Source organism: Acartia tonsa, chromosome 8 (genome assembly GCF_053477335.1).
Source record: "Acartia tonsa isolate MP-2025a chromosome 8, ASM5347733v1, whole genome shotgun sequence".
NCBI lineage: Eukaryota > Metazoa > Arthropoda > Copepoda > Calanoida > Acartiidae > Acartia > Acartia tonsa.
The window spans coordinates 45,680,211-45,700,527 of NC_137267.1; the positions used below are offsets into that span (position 1 = coordinate 45,680,211).

Below are 20,317 nucleotides of genomic sequence, written 5' to 3' on the forward strand. Positions count from 1 at the left end.
AAGATTCGTACCGGCTTAGCTGTTAGCTAGATCCTTTGGTACATACAGACACACAGAGATCCTGTTACTGTACCGTAAGGATAGAAATATGTATGTACTTTTGACCAAATTTCTTAGTTTAGTGCGCAGTTTTTTCCTCTGGGGACTTGATAATGCCCTTTTCAATTGTGTTAGAGTATTATCATTAAGTTTTGCTTCTTCCAAGAGTTTTGAATTATAAAGTTTAAAGATTGATTTTATATCTTCTAAGGGCTTTTAAAGATTAATTGAAATATGTTTTAATAATCGGTGGTTTCCTACAAAGTGCCTTTTCGAGCCAAGAACTACAATTTCCCAAATTTAATTTCATATAGTTAAAGGTGGGGGGGGGGGGGGGATTCGGTGGACGCTAGGAATTTTGAGGGAAAGCACCCAGAAATCTTTTTCAATAAAGTAACCACTTCTGAATTAAGATAAAAGTTATTTTCTTTCAGTATGGCTTCTAAACCGAGTAACAGCCGCTAGATTAGAACCGGTTTTCAGCAATACTGATAAATCATGTATACAGCATCGAATTACAAACAATTTCCACGAATATTATAATAAAAATCCTAAAATTAACACCTGTTTTGATAGCCTTCTGCCCCTCGGGTCTAACAAAACTGGTTTTAATCTTATATTTTTTTTATTTTAATATCCACGGAAAGCTGTATTTATTATAATGCAATACATCACTATTCTACAGTTTCTTTTCAGAATATTTGTTCTTTTTCTCCAAAATGTAGATAAAATAATGTTAAGAATAAGAAGAAAATCTACCAAAAGAGAATTGTAATGTTCGCATTAAGAACAGGTATTTGTTTCAATTATTACACTTTAACAAATTTGTCGGGGATCTAATGGGATAAGACAATGGCCGATAATTTAATACTCATCCCAATGATTATATACAAATTTACCCCGTCTGTAATTAGTGGTTGAAACGTTCCGACACTCGACTGAATGAATCAAAATTCAATTTAAGTCTATAAAGCAAACGAATAAAAATATTATTAAATTTTGGGAACTGGTGTAAAAAACAGCCCAATGTCCCCTCCCTCCCTGCAAATTTGTATTTTAATTTGAAAAGAACGATTACTACCATTTACAGATGTACCTCAAAACAATAAGTAATTTTCTCGTATTTATTCGAATCCGGTGGATAGGAACCGGTTCTTATCCATACGAAAAAACTATTTCTAGCATCGTATTATATCCAGCTTTCTACGAATATAAAAATGTACAAGCATAAGATTAAAACCAGTTTTTTTTAAGCCGGTGGCTTCGGCACCTTGGGCTAAAAAAACTAGTTTTAATCTTTTAATTTTACATTCTATATCCGCGGAAAGCCGTTTATAATACGATGCGAGAAATAACTATTCTCGTATTCATTCGAATCCGGTGGATAGGAACCGGTTCTCATCCATACAAAAAACTATGTCTCGCATCGTATTATATCCAGCTTTCTACGAATATAAAAATGTACAATCAAAAGATTAAAACCAGTATTTTTAGCCGGTGCCTTCGGCACCTCGGGGCTAAAAAACTAGTTTTAATCTTTTAATTGTATATTCTATATCCGCGGAAAGCCGTTTATAATACGATGCGAGAAATAACTATTATACTTTTGTTGTATGTTAGGACACTTTGGACTTTATTGGCATTTGATATCATAATAATACTTACGCTTCTTCAAGTACTAACACACTAAGTATTGTTGTTCGTTTTCCGACTGTCTGATTTGATAAATTTCGTATTAAAGATGTTGTCATCCTTGTTTGTTTTTTACTTTTCTTATTTTGTCAAGAATTTAACTTTTTGTTAATAAGAAATAAATTAACATAAGATATTTAATTGTGACAATGCAATGAGATAATTAACTCTCTAGAAATTATCCTCTTATACAGGAAGGAAGGGGACAATGGGCTGTTTATTACACTAATCCCCAAATTTTTATAATAAAATTTTCTTATGGGCTTTGATTTGTTGGTTTATTAAGTTCAGTGTCCAAACGTTTAAACCACTTATTGTAATCTACAAAAGGAACAATTTTGTTTATCATCAATCATTTCATCGGCCATTGTCTTATCCCTTTAGATCCCAGCATTTCTTGTGTGATTAAGAAAAAGAAAGCAACAAAGGAAAATGATTGTACATGGGCTTTCTATTGAAAGTACTATATATCTATGTAGTACAAAACAACAGGGATATAAAGGGATAAGACAATGGCCCAATGATTATACACAAAACTATCCCTTCTGTAGATCACTATAATAAAGTGGTTGAAATGTCTGGACATTCAACTCAATAAACCAACCAATCAATGTTCATTAAAAGTCCCCAAAGTTGTAGAGCCAACAAAAAAGAAAACGTAATTATAAAACTTTTGGGACTAGTGTAAGTCACAGCCCAATGCCCCTCCCTCCATGACAAAAAATCACATCAAACTTTCCAGGGAGTAAGGGAGGGGACAATGGGCAATTAATTCAATTTAAGAGTATTTGCTGAAAGACCTTGAAATCCAGAAAATATGGAGGAAATTGTAAAGGGAAAGTTAAAACAATACAGAAAACTATAAAATAAGAAGAAAGTTCCAAGAAAAAAGCATTCATTTGAAAATTATATTACCAGCACATCAGACTGACGTAACCATTCTGTAATTAGAAAAAATTGTAATTAGAGAAAAAAATTGTTAAAACCAGCCACATCATAAAAAAATTAAGTTTATTGATACTTGTCTGCAATATTCAAAACTAACAAACGAGTTAGCGGCATTTTGTGCGCTAGTACCCAAAGTCAGTCAGAAACTGCTAAATTCTTGCACATTCCCTTTAAGCCAGTCCCAAAGTCTGAGACTCCTAAAAATTAAATATTCTATCCATTGTCCCCTCCCTTGCTCTCTGCAAACTTTCACTTGATGTTAAAACATTTGGTAAAAATTGATTTTTTAAACAACAATTTTCAATAAAATTAACTCTATTGGGCTATCAAAAGTAGGTATCAAAACTTTATTAGATCATCGATCTTTTTGCACACGTTTCCTTACACATGCATGTGTGTGTGTGTTATTGTCTGTTGCCTGTTTCAGGGAAAATGGACGAATAGAATTATTTCCTGAAAGGCTTGGAAACAGATCAATATCCGCTGTATCAGAAACGGTTCTTTGCAATACTGAAAATCCTATTACAAATAACTTTACACATTTTAGAATTAAAATCATAAAATTATACCTTAGCCACTTATGGCTAACAAAAAAAGTTTTTTTCAATTTTATATCCGTGGATAACAGGATGTTTGTTTGTCTGTGTTTGTACCAAAGGATCTCGTTAACCGCTAAACCGATCGGGTTCCCCTTAACAGGGTAGGTTTATAACTATTTTGGAGGAGGGTTCCACCACCCTCCCAAGAGAAATCGCCCCTAGAAAGAAATTACCCCCCACAAAAAAATATTTTTGTAAATTTTTAAAATAAAAATACGGGGATGGAGCACTCCCCCCCTCCCCAAAAAAATTCCCCCCTCCCCAAAAAAATTCCCTCCCCCCCCAAAAAAAAAATATTTTTTACTTTTTCTTTTCAAATCTCTTGATAATAAATTGGGTTATCAAATTTGACTCTCCCCTTTTAAGTGCTTCTAGAGGCCTCTAGGGGCGTAGCCGCTAGTAACTAATATTGCACAAAGAACTGCAAGAGTGTAGTATATATACAACATTATTCCTGATTTTAGACATCCTCATAATTTACATTACAGACAGACAACTTTATTGACAAACTTTTATGTGGTAATTTAAAATGTGCATAGCAATATTAAGTTGCACAATCACATGATTTTTCTCATGAAACAGCCACTAGCCTTCTTTAATGTAAATATTTTTGTTTGTTTGTTGAAGTTTCCGTATTTTTTCTAACCATGTAATTGTTTTCATGCTTTACTGTGTAGAACTGACAAGGAAGGGTGGTGATTTTAAGCTGTTTATTACACTAGTCTCAGGAGTTTTGTAATATTTTTTTCCTATTCGTTGGCTTAAATATTTTGGAACCTTCTCGAATTTTAATTGGTTGGTTCATTAAGTTGCGTGTGCAAACGTTTCAACCACTGATTTCAATGTAGAGAAGATGTAGTTTTGTGCATCATCAATGGGGATGTACATCAAATTATTGGCCATTGTCTTATCCCTTTAGATCCCTGAAAATAGACACATACACCCTTAAAACAATGCGCACCGCGCCCCCCGTGAAGAACTCAATGCATTCTTTTCTTTCTCATTTTTAGTCTGAAACTTAGTTTTACTTTTAAGCAGTTTAGTTAGTAAGGAGATAATTTCAATTGTGCGTCTGCATTAAAAATACATATTCAGTCATTTCCAAAGACATATCACCGCAATAGTGTTACATAACAATAAAGACACAATTAAGCTGTACATTATCTGTGAATCTTCAAACCGGAAGATTTCTAGAAATCACTTTTTGTTGTTTAGTTGTTATCAGCTGATTGTTTTCGAGAAAAAATCTACGTTTTTAATTTTGGAGTGAAAAAGAAACTAATTCAAAGCAACACCATGGTTAAGGTAATTTAGAATATTTCTCACTCAAATAAATGCCCCAGGTATCCTATTATATAAAGCAGTAAGGTTTTTTTTTTGACTAAAGCTTAAGATCTCGAATAAAATTGACTTGGATTGTTTGTACTTTTGAGGGAAGCTTATTATATGTCTTGCTGTGGTTTTAGGCTATTTTCCTGACCTCCATAGCAAAAACTTGTCTTATATAGTAACACTCGTCAGACAATTATTAATTTTATTGCACGACTTCTCATATGAACTCCTGATTACTTTAATTAATATTGTGGTCTAAATCTTTCTCTCTCCTCTAACTATTTATGGCTTACGCCTGACATAGCAGCAAAGGACATGTTTTTAAGGTCTTTAGAGGTTCTTACAAGCTAATTTTAAGTGTTGTATTGTGTCTAATTAGAAAGAATGAACTTTTAGGTCTTAAATTTCATAGAAGCTATTGTCTTTGACTGCCTTTAGGGTGTTTTTCACCTCCCCGCCTATAGAAACGATCCCAGTAAACCCTAGAGGCTAGAGCTGCAACCACAAGTTTATAGAATAGTGTTAAAACATTATATAGTACATATGTTATGTATGTTTCATATCTATTATTATTATTTTTATCATTATTTACTTGTTGTTACCCAGGGAGAGAGAGGGACATTGGACTGTAAATTTCACTGGTACCCAAAGTTTTATACTCGCCTTATCTTATTCGTTGGTTGGTGCTTTTATTAAATTTGATTCGTTTTTTTCAAGCTGTTACTGTCCAACCTTTTAAAACAAGAATTTATTCTATAGTTGGTTTGATTTTGTTTGTCATCATTGGGGATTAATATTAATTTATTGTTCATTGTCTTGTCCCTTAATATCCCTGTAACAAACTTATTTTCCACAGAAAGATTTATTCTACAGACAATGGTCTAAAAGAAATGTCTTATTTTGCAGTGTACTCAGGGTTTAAGGAATAAGTAACAGGGCCCATTTACAGTACTACTCATTTGTTGTACGTAAAAAGAAACGTAACCTATCATATAAATTAGTAAGTTTTTTTGTCTGAAGCTTTAGATCTCGGATAATGTTGGTCAGAATTAGTCGTACTTTTCATGGAATCTTTAAAAATGTCTTTGGGTAGCTTTAGGCTATTTTCCTGACATCTCCAGCCCTCTCTTATAGCCTAGATTCGAACCAACTAACTGGGAAGTTTTAAAGTAAAACCCTTCTACAGGGTTAATAAGTCAATAGTATAGATGTATCGACATCTACCTCCCTTCCTTTTTCAAAGACCTCTTTCGTCTGCTTCTAAATTATTTTCTGCTACTTGGCTGTGTTAATATAAGCGACACCATTTTGGTTGATTTTCAATGACCCAATAGAAAGGTCGCACAAGGCGGTAGTGATTGGGAGATACAGTTATTTAACCCTTTCTCACTCTAGTGTTTTACTCTAATAGTAAGTCTTTGAAATAGAAACAGTCAGGGAGGAAAGGGAGACATTGGGCTGTTTATTACACTTAACCCCAAATGTTATAATCACGTTTTTTTATTCTTTCATTGAATTTTGTTGGTTCATTAAGTTGAGTGTCCAAACGTTTCAACCACTAATTGTAATTTACAGAAGGGGTAATTTTGTGCATCATCATTGGGTATGTACATCAATTTATCTGTCCCTACATCCCTGGGTGTACCATACTTGTCATATAGGAATAATAGTTTCATAGTTGTATTAATGTTTATCTGTCCCTACATCCCTGGGTGTACAATACTTGTCATATAGGAATAATAGTTTCATAGTTGTATTAATATTTATCTGTCCTTACATCCCTGGGTGTACCATACTTGTCATATAGGAATAATAGTTTCATTGTTGTATTGTCAATGTCAGAGGGGGATATTTTATCTAAAGAAAATCTATGCGTTGATTTTAAGTTTCTACAATAGAAAATCCTTATATTATTGTAAAAAGATCTCTTTGGAATCTATTTTGGGGAAGGGTACTACCACCATTCCACGAAAAATAGCCAAAAAACAAGAAAATATTTAAAAGTGTCGTAAAACATAAAAAATTAAAAGCAGATCTTGCCACTAGTGGCCTCTAGAGGCATAGCTGCTAGTACTACCTAAATCATTTCATCATTGCATTGTTTTATAGAAGATATACAGCTTACAATATTGTGTCATATTTTTTAAAGATTTGTTAAAGATTTCCTTTACCAATGAACCTTCAATTAATAGTTTACTTGATCTGTCGCTCATGCTACAAAAGAGATAAATACTTATCTTTTTACATAGGTTTCGTCATTTTGTCATCCTTGTTTTATTTTAGAAAGCTCTGGCTTACTCCCGGTTTATCAACCAGATATCAAAAGAGCGCCAGCCATCATTAATCAGAGAAATGACAAAGGAATTCAGCTTTTCCTTTTTAAATACATTTCATTGTTTCTCAAATTTCTAGGTAGAAAGAAGATAATTAAATGAATTTAATTTGAAGCCTAACTTCTTATAATTTGTAGCCCAACCATTAATGATTTAACTTTTAAATGAAGCTTATATTTTTGTTTGTGTGTCATTCGTTCATTCAAAATTACAATTGTATTTTCTTCTTAAATTACATTTTATTGCTTTTTCCCGAAATAATAGAAAAATTTAAAAAAATGTAAATTTGTTACCTATAATTTTGATAATAAAATGAATGCTGAATATTTACAGATTCTTGCTTCTGCTCCGCCAGGTAAAAATTTAAACTATAAAGGGGAACGAGAGAAATTTATTGATTTCAAACACCTTCAAGCAATGATAAAATGGTTTTACCAAAAAAGAAAAGATTCATAATAATTTATCCAAATGGACATAATTAATATAAGAAATTAAAATTTAAAATCATAATAAAAATTAATTTGGGCTATTATTCTCAATTTTAACTCTGCAGTTTTATTCTACAGGTGTCAGTGTACCTATATTTTTGATATACCTTTCAAAAATAGGTTTTAAAAAGTTTAAATTTTGCTGGATGTCTACTCCTGTTCCTAAAAAATACAATCCATGTTTTCGGAATTTTTTTTATGCGTTCAAGCGGGTATAAATTGGAAGCTACTGCTTAGCCCTGAATTATAATTCATTTACTTTCTACATTTATTTCAGAAATGATTCCACTGTCTGGAGGTTTACCAAATCCAAAACTTTTTCCATTCAAAGATTTAACAGTCCAGGTATAGTTTGCACTTGATGGTTCTTCTTAGGGATAGAAACAAATCTTATCCTTATACAACATAAGGAAAAAGGATAAGAGGATGAATACTCACCCCCTTTTCATGGTAAAATACTACTTCCCCATCCTTAAATCTTTAAAGAAAATATAGCAGACGAAAGTCAAAAGCCGCCCAGGGCTTTTTGTAAGTCAATCATAAATAATAATGTGAATAAAAAGAAAAGTGATATTTAGCAAACAGCCGTGGGCGGTCAGAATCAGCTGAATGTTTATTATGAAAAAAATTTCCCCCTTTTTAGAAATGAAAGGATTCATCTTTCATGCACAAATTTGTTTAAATAAAAATAAATTCTTTGTAATTTTTAATTAAAATATTTTTATATTTAATAACAAAATTTTCTTTTTATTTTGAATTTAAATATTATATTCTAATTATTAAAACTTTACATATTAATTTTGTAATCCTCCCATTTGAAAAGTGGTGGAATAGTAATACAATTTAGCGCGGCAACAGCACTAATTAGGCCCCTGGGCCCACTGCCTATTTTCGTCTTCTAGTTGCTTCGATTCCTCTCTTTTATTTTTTCTCTCTATGTTATACAAAATAAACAGTATGACTGTGTGTCAGTCTATCTGTCTGAACTGAATCGATATAATTCTCCTTTACAATGTAGCTTCTCAATCGCCTCCAGAAAAAAATTAACCCTCCCCCACCCATTTTTTTTGTTTACTTTTGTTTTAAAAACTAAAATGAAAAGGGGGTGGGGTCGAATTTAACCCCTTTTGACCTCAATTGCCCCTAGAGGCCTCTAAGGGCGTTATTAATGAAAGCTGATTTTTCAATGGATGTCGTGGTTCTTCTGTTTTTTAATATCATGACATTGTTTTCACCAAATTACCTCATTGTTTATTGTTTTAGGTCACTGATGGAAAACCTATCAGGTAAAAACTGTTTTTTCTAGTATATTTTTTCTAGAATATCTGCTGGATTAGAACCGGATCTAAGTCATACTGAAAAATGATGTATAGTATGTTATTACAAACAATTTTCCACGAATATTGAAATAAAAAAATCATAAAATTATTACCAGTTTTGTTAGACCGGTCCTTCGGCTCCTCGAGGCTAACACAGCTAATTTTCATTTTAATGTCCGCGGAAAGGTGTCTATAATACGATGCGATAAATAACTATTCTTATTGAGAAAATTAAGGTTTATTATAAGCAACTTTTTATTTTAGTTTAACAGGAAAGGATATGGAACAAGCATTGCAATATCTTCCTACAGGTCAGAAAAGCCAGGGATCTAAAGGGATAAGACTGTCGGATAAATTGATGTACATCTCCACTGATGATACATAAAATTACCCCTTCTAAAGATTACAATTAGTGGTTGAAATAATTGGACACTCAACTTAATGAACCAATCAATCAAAGTCCAATAAAAGTCCCCCCAAAATTGTTAAGCCATCTAATATGAAACTTAATAAGAAAATTTTGGGGACTGGTGCAATGAACACACCAATGTTTCCTCCCTCCTTCAAAATATTAGGAGATTTGCCTGTTTTTTTGTTGAAAAACTTTTTGTTTTTTGTTTTATTTTGTAGTCGAATTTTGTAACAATTTTTACTATATTTAAAGGAGGACTACCGGCACTTGTGAAACAGCTGAAGGCATTACAAATGTCAATGCATTCCCCCTCAACAGATATTTGGCCTGATACTGAAGTTCTGGTTACAGCCGGGTCTCAGGTTTATTTAAATATTTACAAATAAAATTGGAGAATGGAGAATGCTTTAGCCTCTATAAAGGCTACGTTTTACTTTTATTTGCTGGATTAAAATTATTGTAGTATGTTTTTTGGAGGCAGGGGACATTGAAGTCACAGCAAAGGAGGGGGAGCATTACAGCATATTTATTTATTATTCTTTTCCATAACAGACACATGAACCCTCCCTCCCTGAATTATTTACTGTGCTATCTTTATCTTAAATGGTATTGCTGTACTTTTGTAAGTTCCTGGTAACGATTTTTTTGCCAGGATGGACTATGCAAGTGTCTGGAGGTATTGCTGGATCAAGGATCTACTGTTCTCATGGAGGAATTTGTTTACTCAGGTTCAATTAAAAAAATCTATATACCTATTATCATTATTACTTGGATATTGCACCAGATTTTCATGTACTCTGATAAAGTGATGCTGGTAGATGGATGAAATAACGATGACCCCCATTTATCCCACTACCTTATCTTCTACTAGATGAACGATTTGACCAATAAATGTGGTCGATATATTAGAAAGTTAAATTGACGACAAATTTTCCCTGTCAATATATTCACGTAAATCCTATATCCATTATTGTTTCTTGAACGTGCAATAGGATGTAAGCTAACTAGATTCGTTTTTCAAAATAATTGATGGTTTCCCTCAAAGTGCCTAGTAGAGCAAACAAACCCTTTTTTTTAAAGAAGGGGGATGGGTTGGTTTCTTTGCTCAGTAGGTAATTTGAGGGAAAGCAACAAATAATTCAACTAATCTGATCTAAAATAAGCATAACAAATACAAATAATCTAAGTCTAACAAGGATGACAACATCCATAAAAGCGAAGCATTGAAACGGTAGAACAAACGGACATTAACACTTGTATAGTATCTGAACTGAAAAATCGGAACATAAATGTATAAATGTCGAATCAAAATTGTAGGTAAATTTGTTGAAAAACTGCTTAAAAACAGGATAATGTTTATGGACATACTTACATTTTTGGACTTGATATTAGAGTTGCTTCGCTTATAATATTGTTCTTTGTTGTCCCAGGAATCAACATACCAAAAATCAGATCAAACGGATAATTAAAAAACTTGAAAATTTGTTGTTAAAAAAGTAGAAAAATCAACATGTTTAAAATGGACGTACGGACATTCTGGTAATGATTATAGAGTTGCTACGCTTTCTAAATCGTACCCAACTACTACAGGAATCATCATGCAAAATTTGAAATCGATAGGACAATTCTAACATGCCTAAATTAACGAATAAAAGGTATCTACCTCGGACGGACGGACGTACGGACGGACCGACCCTAATTATAGAAAAGCTTCGCTTTTAGAAATTATTAGCTGATATGATAAGTAGTTTTACCTTCAATTTTTGATTAATTTTGTAAATGTTTTTTTTATTTCTAGGCACTCTTTCAATCATCAATCCCTACAAGCCACAGGTTAGAATCTAACAATCTTTTTATAATGATCATGTTACAACGATATGCCACCCGATAAAAAAACTTATAATCTTACTTTTTCATTATAAGTTTTTCTTTGAATTTGATGTTAACGTTAAAGTTCCCATGTAAGTTAAACAACATTGGTATTTTTTCCAGGTGCAATATTTTTATATTTAAACTTATAAAAAGTTCGAAAGTTTTTCTTATTTCATGGAAAGCAGTCTTAAAATTTTATATAAACTAATTTAAATATGGCTTTCAAACCGATTGATATTCGCAGGATTAGAACCAGTTTAAAACCATCATGTATAATAGCATCGAATAACAGACAATTTTCAACGAATATTAAGATTAAAATCACAGGAATAAACCAGTTCTGTTAGCCTGGACCATTTCTCCCCTCGTTGCTAACAAAACTGGTTTAAATCTTACAGTTTTTCATTTCACTATCCGTGGAAAGCTGCCTATAATACAATTCGATAAAAAAAACTATACTATATTTGACTTAACTTTATTTTCAGTATAAAGTTGTGAAATCAGACAGTGAAGGAATTATTCCAGAAGATCTAGAAAAGGAAAACATCTTTATATTTCATAGGTACCCAAAGTGTTATTACCACGTTTTTTTTATGAATGGATAAAAACTTTGAGTACTTTTAGTGAATTTTGATTGGTTGGTTAAAATCAAGTAGTGTTCATGTCCAACTTTCTCTATCAATACTTTAACCTAGAAAAGGGGTTGATTATGATTATGTTATTGCTAGGGATCTAAAGGATAAGACAATGACTGATAAATTGATGTATATCCCCAATGATGATAACAAAATTACCCCTTTCTGTAGATTACAAATAGTGGTTAAAACGTTTAATCACTTAACTATAAGAACCAACCAATCGAAAGACTGGGGGCTAGTGTAATAAATTGCAGCTTTGATGTATTAATCGGTGTTATAAAATGTCACAAAAGACGGGAATTTGAAATGGAAAATTTAAGATTACGTCATATATAATTCTGTAACAAATATAAAGTGTCATTTTCTACAAGGACAGCGATTGTGTATGTAGTACAAAGACTTGATTAAGGGCGTGTGGTCCTAGAATATTTTTGTTACAGTATCACATTTAAGTTTGAGTAAAGAATAGACCATAACTATGGTGTAAAACTTGTCAATTTGTAGATTGTAAAACCATCTGAACCCAAACTTTAATGATCACATTAAGAATTTCAATTTTCCTCATATTTAACTGGGGATAAAAGGTTCATTTTGTCTTTGTACAAGATAATGATTCTTTTTGATTAAATTGTGTAATATATTTAGGGAGGGAGGGGACATTGGGATGTTTTTGACACTAGTCTCCAAATTTTAATTATCATAACAAAGTTTTATTTTTCGTTGGCTTAACAACTTTAGAGACCCTTATTGAATTTTGATTGATTAAGTTGAGAGTCCAAACAAATCAACCACTAATTGTAATCTACAGAAAAGGTAATTTTATGCAAGCATCATTATTGGGTATGTACTTTATTCATTAAGTTGAGTGTCCAAACGATTTAATCACTAAGTATAATCTACAGAAGGGATAATTTTGTGTATCATCCTTGTGGACATACATCAATTTATCGGCCGTTGTCTTATTCCTCCAGATCCCTGAATATACATATTAAAGAGATAATTTTATCTTTTAAGTATTTTGAAGAAAGATGTTTGCACGTGTAGGTGTTATCAAACTGGGAGCCAGGCAGTGAAGACCCTTCGGCCCCTAAGGTTAGGGAGATTATTAAGCTGTCAAAAACGATAACAAAATTTGCCATTGAGCGAAATCAATAGATCAATGTGTAATTTGGGTATTTTGCTAAATGAACAAGTATGACAATACCCATAAGAACAAAATATCATGAAATGGACAAACGGAGAAGAGTAAAAGCGGATATTCAGTTGTCATAACAAAGAGGAGAAAGAGAGAGATTGTGCAAAAATTCAAAGAAAATTACAAATCCTATTAAAATATGGTTCATGTCCATTTAAGCATGACCGCCAGACTGACGGACAACAATGTATAGACTAGATCGCATGATGTGTCATATCAAATATTCACTCAAAATTTAAGCTGTCGAGAAAATAGCATTTTTCCATGTCGTTACGGACTGACGTACTGGCATTAAAGAGTAGTTTTGTTACTAAAAAAACTTAGCATTTTATTATTATTTTTTAATATGTTTAGATAGATATATGGCTTAGTTAATGATTTATGTGAGTTTAGATTAGTTTACAGCAATTAGAATTTAGACTAGCGTTTGATACGATTTACACCAAAATATTTATCTATTTTTTTGTATCTAAATGTCGTCAGAAACTGAAGTGTTTTAAAAACAAAACGGGAAAAGATTAATTACTAATAATTCTAATTTTTCTTTGCCTTATTTTAGTTTTTGTATATTAACCCGACTGGAGCCAACCCAACTGGTACTGTCCTGCCAGAATGTAGAAGACACAAAATCTACCAACTTTGCTCTAAATATAATCTTCTTATATTAGAAGGTATTCAAATGTACTCTACTCATTTAAAACATCGTGTCATGGTTTCGAAGTTCGAACTCTGTGAATTTTTCACCCTTATTTAATCATTAAATAAAAGTAACAGGATTTCTGTATGTGTGCCTATCTTGTTTGTACCGAAGTATCTCGTCAACCTTTGAACTCATATGGTTTTCCTTTACAATGTAGCTTTTCATAGGTCCACATAAATAACTATTTTTGGGGAGGGTAGTACAACCCTCCCAACTGAAATATCTACTAAAAAAATGACCCTCGCTAAATAGGTACTTTTTTACTTTTTCTTAAAAGCAAAATTTAAATAAGGATAGGTAAGGGTCTGCTTAACTCACCACTTACATGAAACTCTACAATTGACTTATTATTTTTGAATGTAAATGAAAATATCTGTTTAAATTCTAACGTCATCTTTGTTTAGATGATCCATATTATTTCCTGCAGTTCCAGGAGGCTTCCAAGAGGCCTCCCAGTTTCTTTTCTATGGACACAGAGGGTAGAGTTATCAGGTACAACATTATTATTAATTCCAAGAGGCCTTCTAGTATCTTTTTTATGGACACAGAGGGTAGAGTTATCAGGTACAACATTTTTATTAATTCCAAGAGGCCTCCTAGTTTCTTTTCTATGAACACAGAGGGTAGAGTTGTCAGGTACAACATTAATATTAATACCAAGAGGCCTTCTAGTTTCTTTTCTGTGGACACAGAGGGTAGAGTTATCAGGTACAACATTAATATTAATTCCAAGAGTCCTCCTAGTTTCTTTTCTATGGACACAGAGGGTAGAGTTATCAGGTACAACATTAATATTAATTCCAAGAGGCCTCCAAGTTTTTTTTTCTATGGACACAGAGGGTAGAGTTATTAGGTACAACATTTTATTAATTCCAAGAGGCCTCCTAGTTTCTTTTCTATGGACACAGAGGGTAGAGTTGTCATGTACAACATTAATATTAATACCAAGAGGCCTTATAGTTTCTTTTCTATGGACACAGAGGGTAGAGTTATCAGGTACAACATTATTATTAATTCCAAGAGGCCTCCTAGTTTCTTTTCTATGGACACAGAGGGTAGAGTTATCAGGTACAACATTAATATTAATTCCAAGAGGCCTCCAAGTTTTTTTTTCTATGGACACAGAGGGTAGAGTTATTAGGTACAACATTTTATTAATTCCAAGAGGCCTCCTAGTTTCTTTTCTATGGACACAGAGGGTAGAGTTGTCATGTACAACATTAATATTAATACCAAGAGGCCTTATAGTTTCTTTTCTATGGACACAGAGGGTAGAGTTATCAGGTACAACATTATTATTAATTCCAAGAGGCCTTCTAGTTTCTTTTCTATGGACACAGAGGGTAGAGTTATCATAGTCATTGATAGTTTGTTTCTTATTATCCCTAGAACGGGCCGTTTAGATAATAGATATAATAAGTATTTATGTTAACCAAGACAACTACCTGGCCCCAGTCTTGGAGGGCTTTTTCGTCTCCTAGCAAATTGCTTTTTGCTCTTTTGTAGCGATTTTGATGTTAAGATTTACGATACTATTACCTGATATTCAAAGACCCAATTGAAAGTCGGCACAGGATCAACCTGGTGGGGACATACAGTCATTTAATCCCTTCCACAAAAATTGTTTACTCTAATATTATATCATAATCATTGATAGCTTGTTACTTATTATCTCCAGACCGTTTAGAGAGTAAAATACCCCATTCAAAATGATCTTCTTAATTATACAACCCTAACTTTTTTTTGTGCAGGTTTGATTCGTTTTCTAAAATTTTGAGCTCTGGTATCCGACTTGGATTTGTGACAGGTCCTAAGCCCATTGTGGATAGGGTTATGCTTCACATGCAGGTGTTGTAGTTTGTGGTTTCATTTATTAATTTTTGTTGGCGCATTTTTTAAAGCTTGATTATTAGAAATTGAACGAGATAATGTACCTAAATGTCATTTTTACTTAGTGATTTGTTGACAATGGATCTAGAATGTGTGGATATATTGATAGGGAAAAACTTGTACACAATTTAGGTTACTAATATGGACCTCATTTATTGGTCCATTCGTTCATCCAGTAAGAGGGGAGGGGATGGGCTTAAGGGGATGGATGAGGGGTATCGTTATTTTAGCTAGCTGCTAGTATAACTTTTTAGAGTACATGAAAATCTAATGAAACACTAAAGTATTGATATATCGAATTTGTTAAATATTAGATTTAAACGCTTTTCAATAGACATTTAGTGTTATTTGTTTTAGGTTTCTGTTTTGCACGCTTCCTCCTTGTCACAGGTATGTACTCACCCGTCCTTGTTTTGTGCAATTCTTGAATTTAAAAATTTTTTCCAGTATGGCTTCCAAACCGATTAATATCCGCTGAATTAGAACTGGTTCTCAGCCAAACTGAAAAAAACATGTTTAGCATCATATTACAGACAATTTTCCACGAATTTTAAAAAAAGTAATAAAACTGGTTTTCATCTTATAATTCGACTTGATAAATAAATTGTCAAATGACAAACGCAGGAGTGATAAACGTCGGAGTGGACACTTAATTAACTTTTAAATAAAAAATAAAAATTTTGCTCTTTCTATTATGATGCTTTTTAGGTTCTTGTTTCTAACTTATTAGAACAATGGGGAGAAGAAGGATTTAAGAATCACATTACCAAGTAAGTTAAAATAACGTTAACTTTATGACTAATGATCGCCCATCCCCCTAGTTGCCTATTGGAGCACTAAGAGGGGTCGACCTACCCCCATTTTCAATTGTAGTTTTAAATAGGAAAAGTAAAAAAAAATTAGAGAAGAGGTCATTTTTTTCTATGACCAATTTCTCTTAGGAGGGTGGTGGTACTCTCCCCAAAATATTTAATGGCCTATGAGAAGCTACATTGTAAAGGAGCCATATCGGTTCAGTGGTTGGCGAGATCATTCGTCACACAAAGACATACAGACTTATCATATTTTTATATTTATCTTGTATATTTTCTAATAATTTAGATTGCTAACATGGAACTCCATTATTTGTCAGTTCGTCCTTCCAGTAGGATGGAAGGGATTAGGGTAAAGGGGGTGGATGGAGGTATCGTTATTTTAGCCCACTGCGAGTTTCACTTTATTAGAGAACATGAAAATCTGGTGTAACATCTAAGTAATAAGAGGTCCATTTTTAGAGTTGAAAATTTCTATATGGAAAGAAGAGACGAGCTTATCAAAGCAGCTGATAAACATCTAAAAGGTAAAAACGTCCTTTTCAACAAGGTAAGTTTGGATGGGGTAACCTCAAGATGCAATAACCTACTATTTTTTAAAATTCTGTTGCCATAACCATAATCAAGTCCTTATTAAACTTTGTTTTGAGCCTGATAAAAATAATCAGCATTCAAATATACTATGTTAAAAAAAGGGGTTTATCTGAATATCTTTTGTATGTCCAGTAAGTGCTCTTAAACGCTCCTGAATTTTTAATTTCCTCAATCTAGGCCAGGTTTTATGCTATTTAGCGTGAGGATGTTTGTTTATCTTCCTTCCCTCCACTCTATCCCCTTTTCCCTAAGAGATATGGCCACTAGAAACCCCCTCCCTACAATAATTTTAAAAAAACTATATAAACACTTTTGTCATTCCTAAAAAGTATTAATATTTTCAATGTGACAAAAATTGTAGGAGTTTGTGAGTACAGTGTGCCACTGGGTGGCATGTTCCTGTGGATCAAGGTACCCGCCATCAAGTCCACCTGGGACATGATCATGGAGAGGGGACTTGCCAAGAATATTATGCTTATGCCAGGTATATTGTATAATATGAGTACAGTGTGCCACTGGGTGGCATGTCCCCGCCATCAGGTCCACCTTGGACATGATCATGGAGAGAGGACTTGCTAAGAACATCATGCTCATGCCAGGTATATTGTATTATGTGAGAACAGTATGCCACTGGGTGGCATGTTTGTGAATTAAGGTACCTGCCATCAAGTCCACCTGGGACATGATCATGGAGAGAGGACTTGCCAAGAACATTATGCTTATGCCAGGTATATTGTATAATATGAGTACAGTGTGCCACTGGGTGGCATGTTCCCGCCATCAGGTCCATCTTGGACATGATCATGGAGAGAGGACTTGCTAAGAACATCATGCTCATGCCAGGTATATTGTATTATGTGAGAACAGTATGCCACTGGGTGGCATGTTTGTGAATTAAGGTACCTGCCATCAAGTCCACCTGGGACATGATCATGGAGAGAGGACTTGCAGGTATATTGTATAATATGAGTACAGTGTGCCACTGGGTGGCATGTTCCCGCCATCAGGTCCACCTTGGACATGATCATGGAGAGAGGACTTGCTAAGAACATCATGCTTATGCCAGGTATATTGTATAACATGAGTACAGTGTTCCTCTGGGTGGCATGTTCCTGTGGATCAAGGTACCCGCCATCAAGTCTACCTGGGACATGATCATGGAGAGAGGACTTGCTAAGAACATCATGCTTATGCCAGGTATTTTGTATAATATGAGTACAGTGTTCCTCTGGGTGGCATGTTCCTGTGGATCAAGGTACCCGCCATTAAGTCCACTTGGGACATGGTCATGGAGAGAGGACTTGCCAAGAACATCATGCTTATGCCAGGTATATTGTGTGATATGAGTACAGTGTGCCACTGGGTGGCATGTTCCCGCCATCAAGTCCACTTGGGACATGATCATGGAGAGAGGACTTGCCAAGAACATCATGCTTATGCCAGGTATATTGTATAATACGAGTACAGTGTTCCTCTGGGTGGCATGTTCCTGTGGATCAAGGTACCCACCATTAAGTCCACCTGGGACATGATCATGGAGAGAGGACTTGCCAAGAACAACATTGGAATGAAAATCTACACTAGAACCCAGAGTTTTTCAACCACGATATCTTATACGTTGGGTTAAAACTTTTGGTACTTTTATTGAAGTTTTATTGGTTATTTCAAAATTATCTGTGTCAAAACATTTCAACAATGTTGTTTTTCTACAAAAGATTTTTTATCGTCAATTGTCTTATGCCTTAAGATCCCTTGATTACAATACTTGGATCATGGAAAGAAAACGACGTAGCGAGTTTCGTCGTATTTTCACAGTAGCTTTTGATAGGTTATTTTAGGTTAGGCGAGGTAAATGTTATAATAGTGCCTCATGGTTAGGAAATTAGCCCATCAGGGTTAGACCCCCCTGCAGGGGCTAGAAATAGGAGTAAAGCTGCTGTAAAAATACGACGAAACCCGCTACTTCGTTTTCTTTCCATGATCCCAATACTTATGTTAATGAAACAATCTCTTTTTTAGGAAAAGCATTCCAGGCTGACCCTGACAAGCCAAGCCAATACTTGAGAGCTGCTTTCAGTGTTGCTCCTGTTAAGGTTAATAATTCTTCAAACACTCCGTCCGTCCGTAACGCTATGGGTTAGATGAGATTTTCTACGCTGCTATTTAAGCTATACCTGTGATTTTTCTTATTATCTTTTCTTGTCATGTCATTATTTCTGTTTTTTTCTCCTTTTTTATGACCACCGAACATTTGCATTGTCTGTTTGTCCACCTCTGATTTTGTGCTTCGCTACTTTTGGATGTTGTCATCCTTGTTAACTATTTATCACGCCCAAATCTTTCATTATATTTTAAAAATTCTCGAAATCCATTTTTATTGGTTTTACTGGACTAACCAAAATATCGTATTCCGGGAATGTATAAATAATATCCGTGGACATATTGATTGACAGGGGAAACATGGACCTCATTCATTATATTGGTCAGTTCGTTTATCCTATAGAAGAGGAGGGGATGGTGTAAAGATGGGTGGATCGAGGGGATCGTTATTTTAGCCAGCAGCGAGTTTCACTTTATTAGTGAATATGAAATTTTGGAACATCCAAGTATTAATATATCCATTTTTTCCAGGATTTTGAGCCTGCCATGGAGAGACTTGCAGAACTAATTAAAACAGAAATGGAACTACAATAAATACCAACAAACGGTCAACAAAATATAAAAACCACCGAACCCAATGGATTATTAATTGAAAATAAGAAATCTTTTTAAGACTGAAATTAGTTGAACGAAAAAGCAAGAAATAAACTAGTAGAAAGTGTGCTTGTATTTACTAGAATATTTATGTTATAATCATTATCTATCTATTTATATGAATAAATATTTATTTTTAGTCTTGCTAGAATGTTTTAATGGTATTTTCAAATAAATATAACGGGTATTTCCACTTAGATCTCGTAAATTAATATGGAAGTTTTGTACTGGTCTAGGGCATGTTTTAGGCTATTTTAAGAGGTCAAGAGGGATTTCCTCCAGGAAATATGGCTCAAGAAAAATACCTAGTGAACCCCCCTCTCACCCAACAAAAAATATTGTGTTATCCCCGCCCCTCCCCCTCTTAAGACGAAGCTACTATCTTATCATATAAAGTAGAAAGCTAATTTTTTTGTCTGCATCGAGGGTTCTCGCTAACTGCTGAATCGACATATGGTCCTTCTTTACAGTGAAGATTCTATAGTTCCCAGGATGGTTTTATGCTATTTTTCTGCTCTTCCATATCCCTTCGAATTTAGAGCCCCTAGATGCTAGGATCACAGCCGCCCCGCTTGTAGTGAATAAAATAGTTTAAGTATTGATTATATAATTTTCCACAAAACTGCCACTGCGCTACGCATCAAAGTCGGTTCCGAAGACAACATTCATTGTAATAACACTATAATAAGAAAATTCTAGA

General features: G+C 33.8%; 1 protein-coding gene across 1 annotated transcript; it reads left to right on the forward strand.

Moving 5' to 3' along the window:
- The first annotated feature begins 746 nt into the window (after nucleotides 1-746).
- Nucleotides 747-19,756, forward strand: LOC145327096 (kynurenine/alpha-aminoadipate aminotransferase, mitochondrial-like). The gene is made up of 21 exons (XM_080170620.1): nucleotides 747-832; nucleotides 4,494-4,583; nucleotides 6,894-6,969; nucleotides 7,275-7,298; nucleotides 7,709-7,776; nucleotides 8,695-8,717; nucleotides 9,015-9,061; nucleotides 9,415-9,524; nucleotides 9,815-9,890; nucleotides 10,961-10,995; nucleotides 11,520-11,571; nucleotides 12,715-12,764; nucleotides 13,427-13,538; nucleotides 13,972-14,059; nucleotides 15,319-15,415; nucleotides 15,815-15,847; nucleotides 16,166-16,227; nucleotides 16,732-16,796; nucleotides 17,225-17,347; nucleotides 18,883-18,956; nucleotides 19,495-19,756. The coding sequence occupies exons 2-21, from the start codon at nucleotides 4,575-4,577 to the stop codon at nucleotides 19,555-19,557; spliced, it is 1,287 nt and encodes a 428-aa protein (XP_080026746.1). The 5' UTR covers nucleotides 747-832; nucleotides 4,494-4,574; the 3' UTR covers nucleotides 19,558-19,756.
- The last annotated feature ends 561 nt before the right edge of the window (nucleotides 19,757-20,317 follow it).

Bases quoted from the DNA above. Each gene is read 5' to 3' on its own strand.
- LOC145327096 (XM_080170620.1), top strand. The intron at 15,848-16,165 runs GTATGTACTCAC...GATGCTTTTTAG, and splicing joins ACGCTTCCTCCTTGTCACAG to GTTCTTGTTTCTAACTTATT. The intron at 17,348-18,882 runs GTATATTGTATA...TCTCTTTTTTAG, and splicing joins GAATATTATGCTTATGCCAG to GAAAAGCATTCCAGGCTGAC.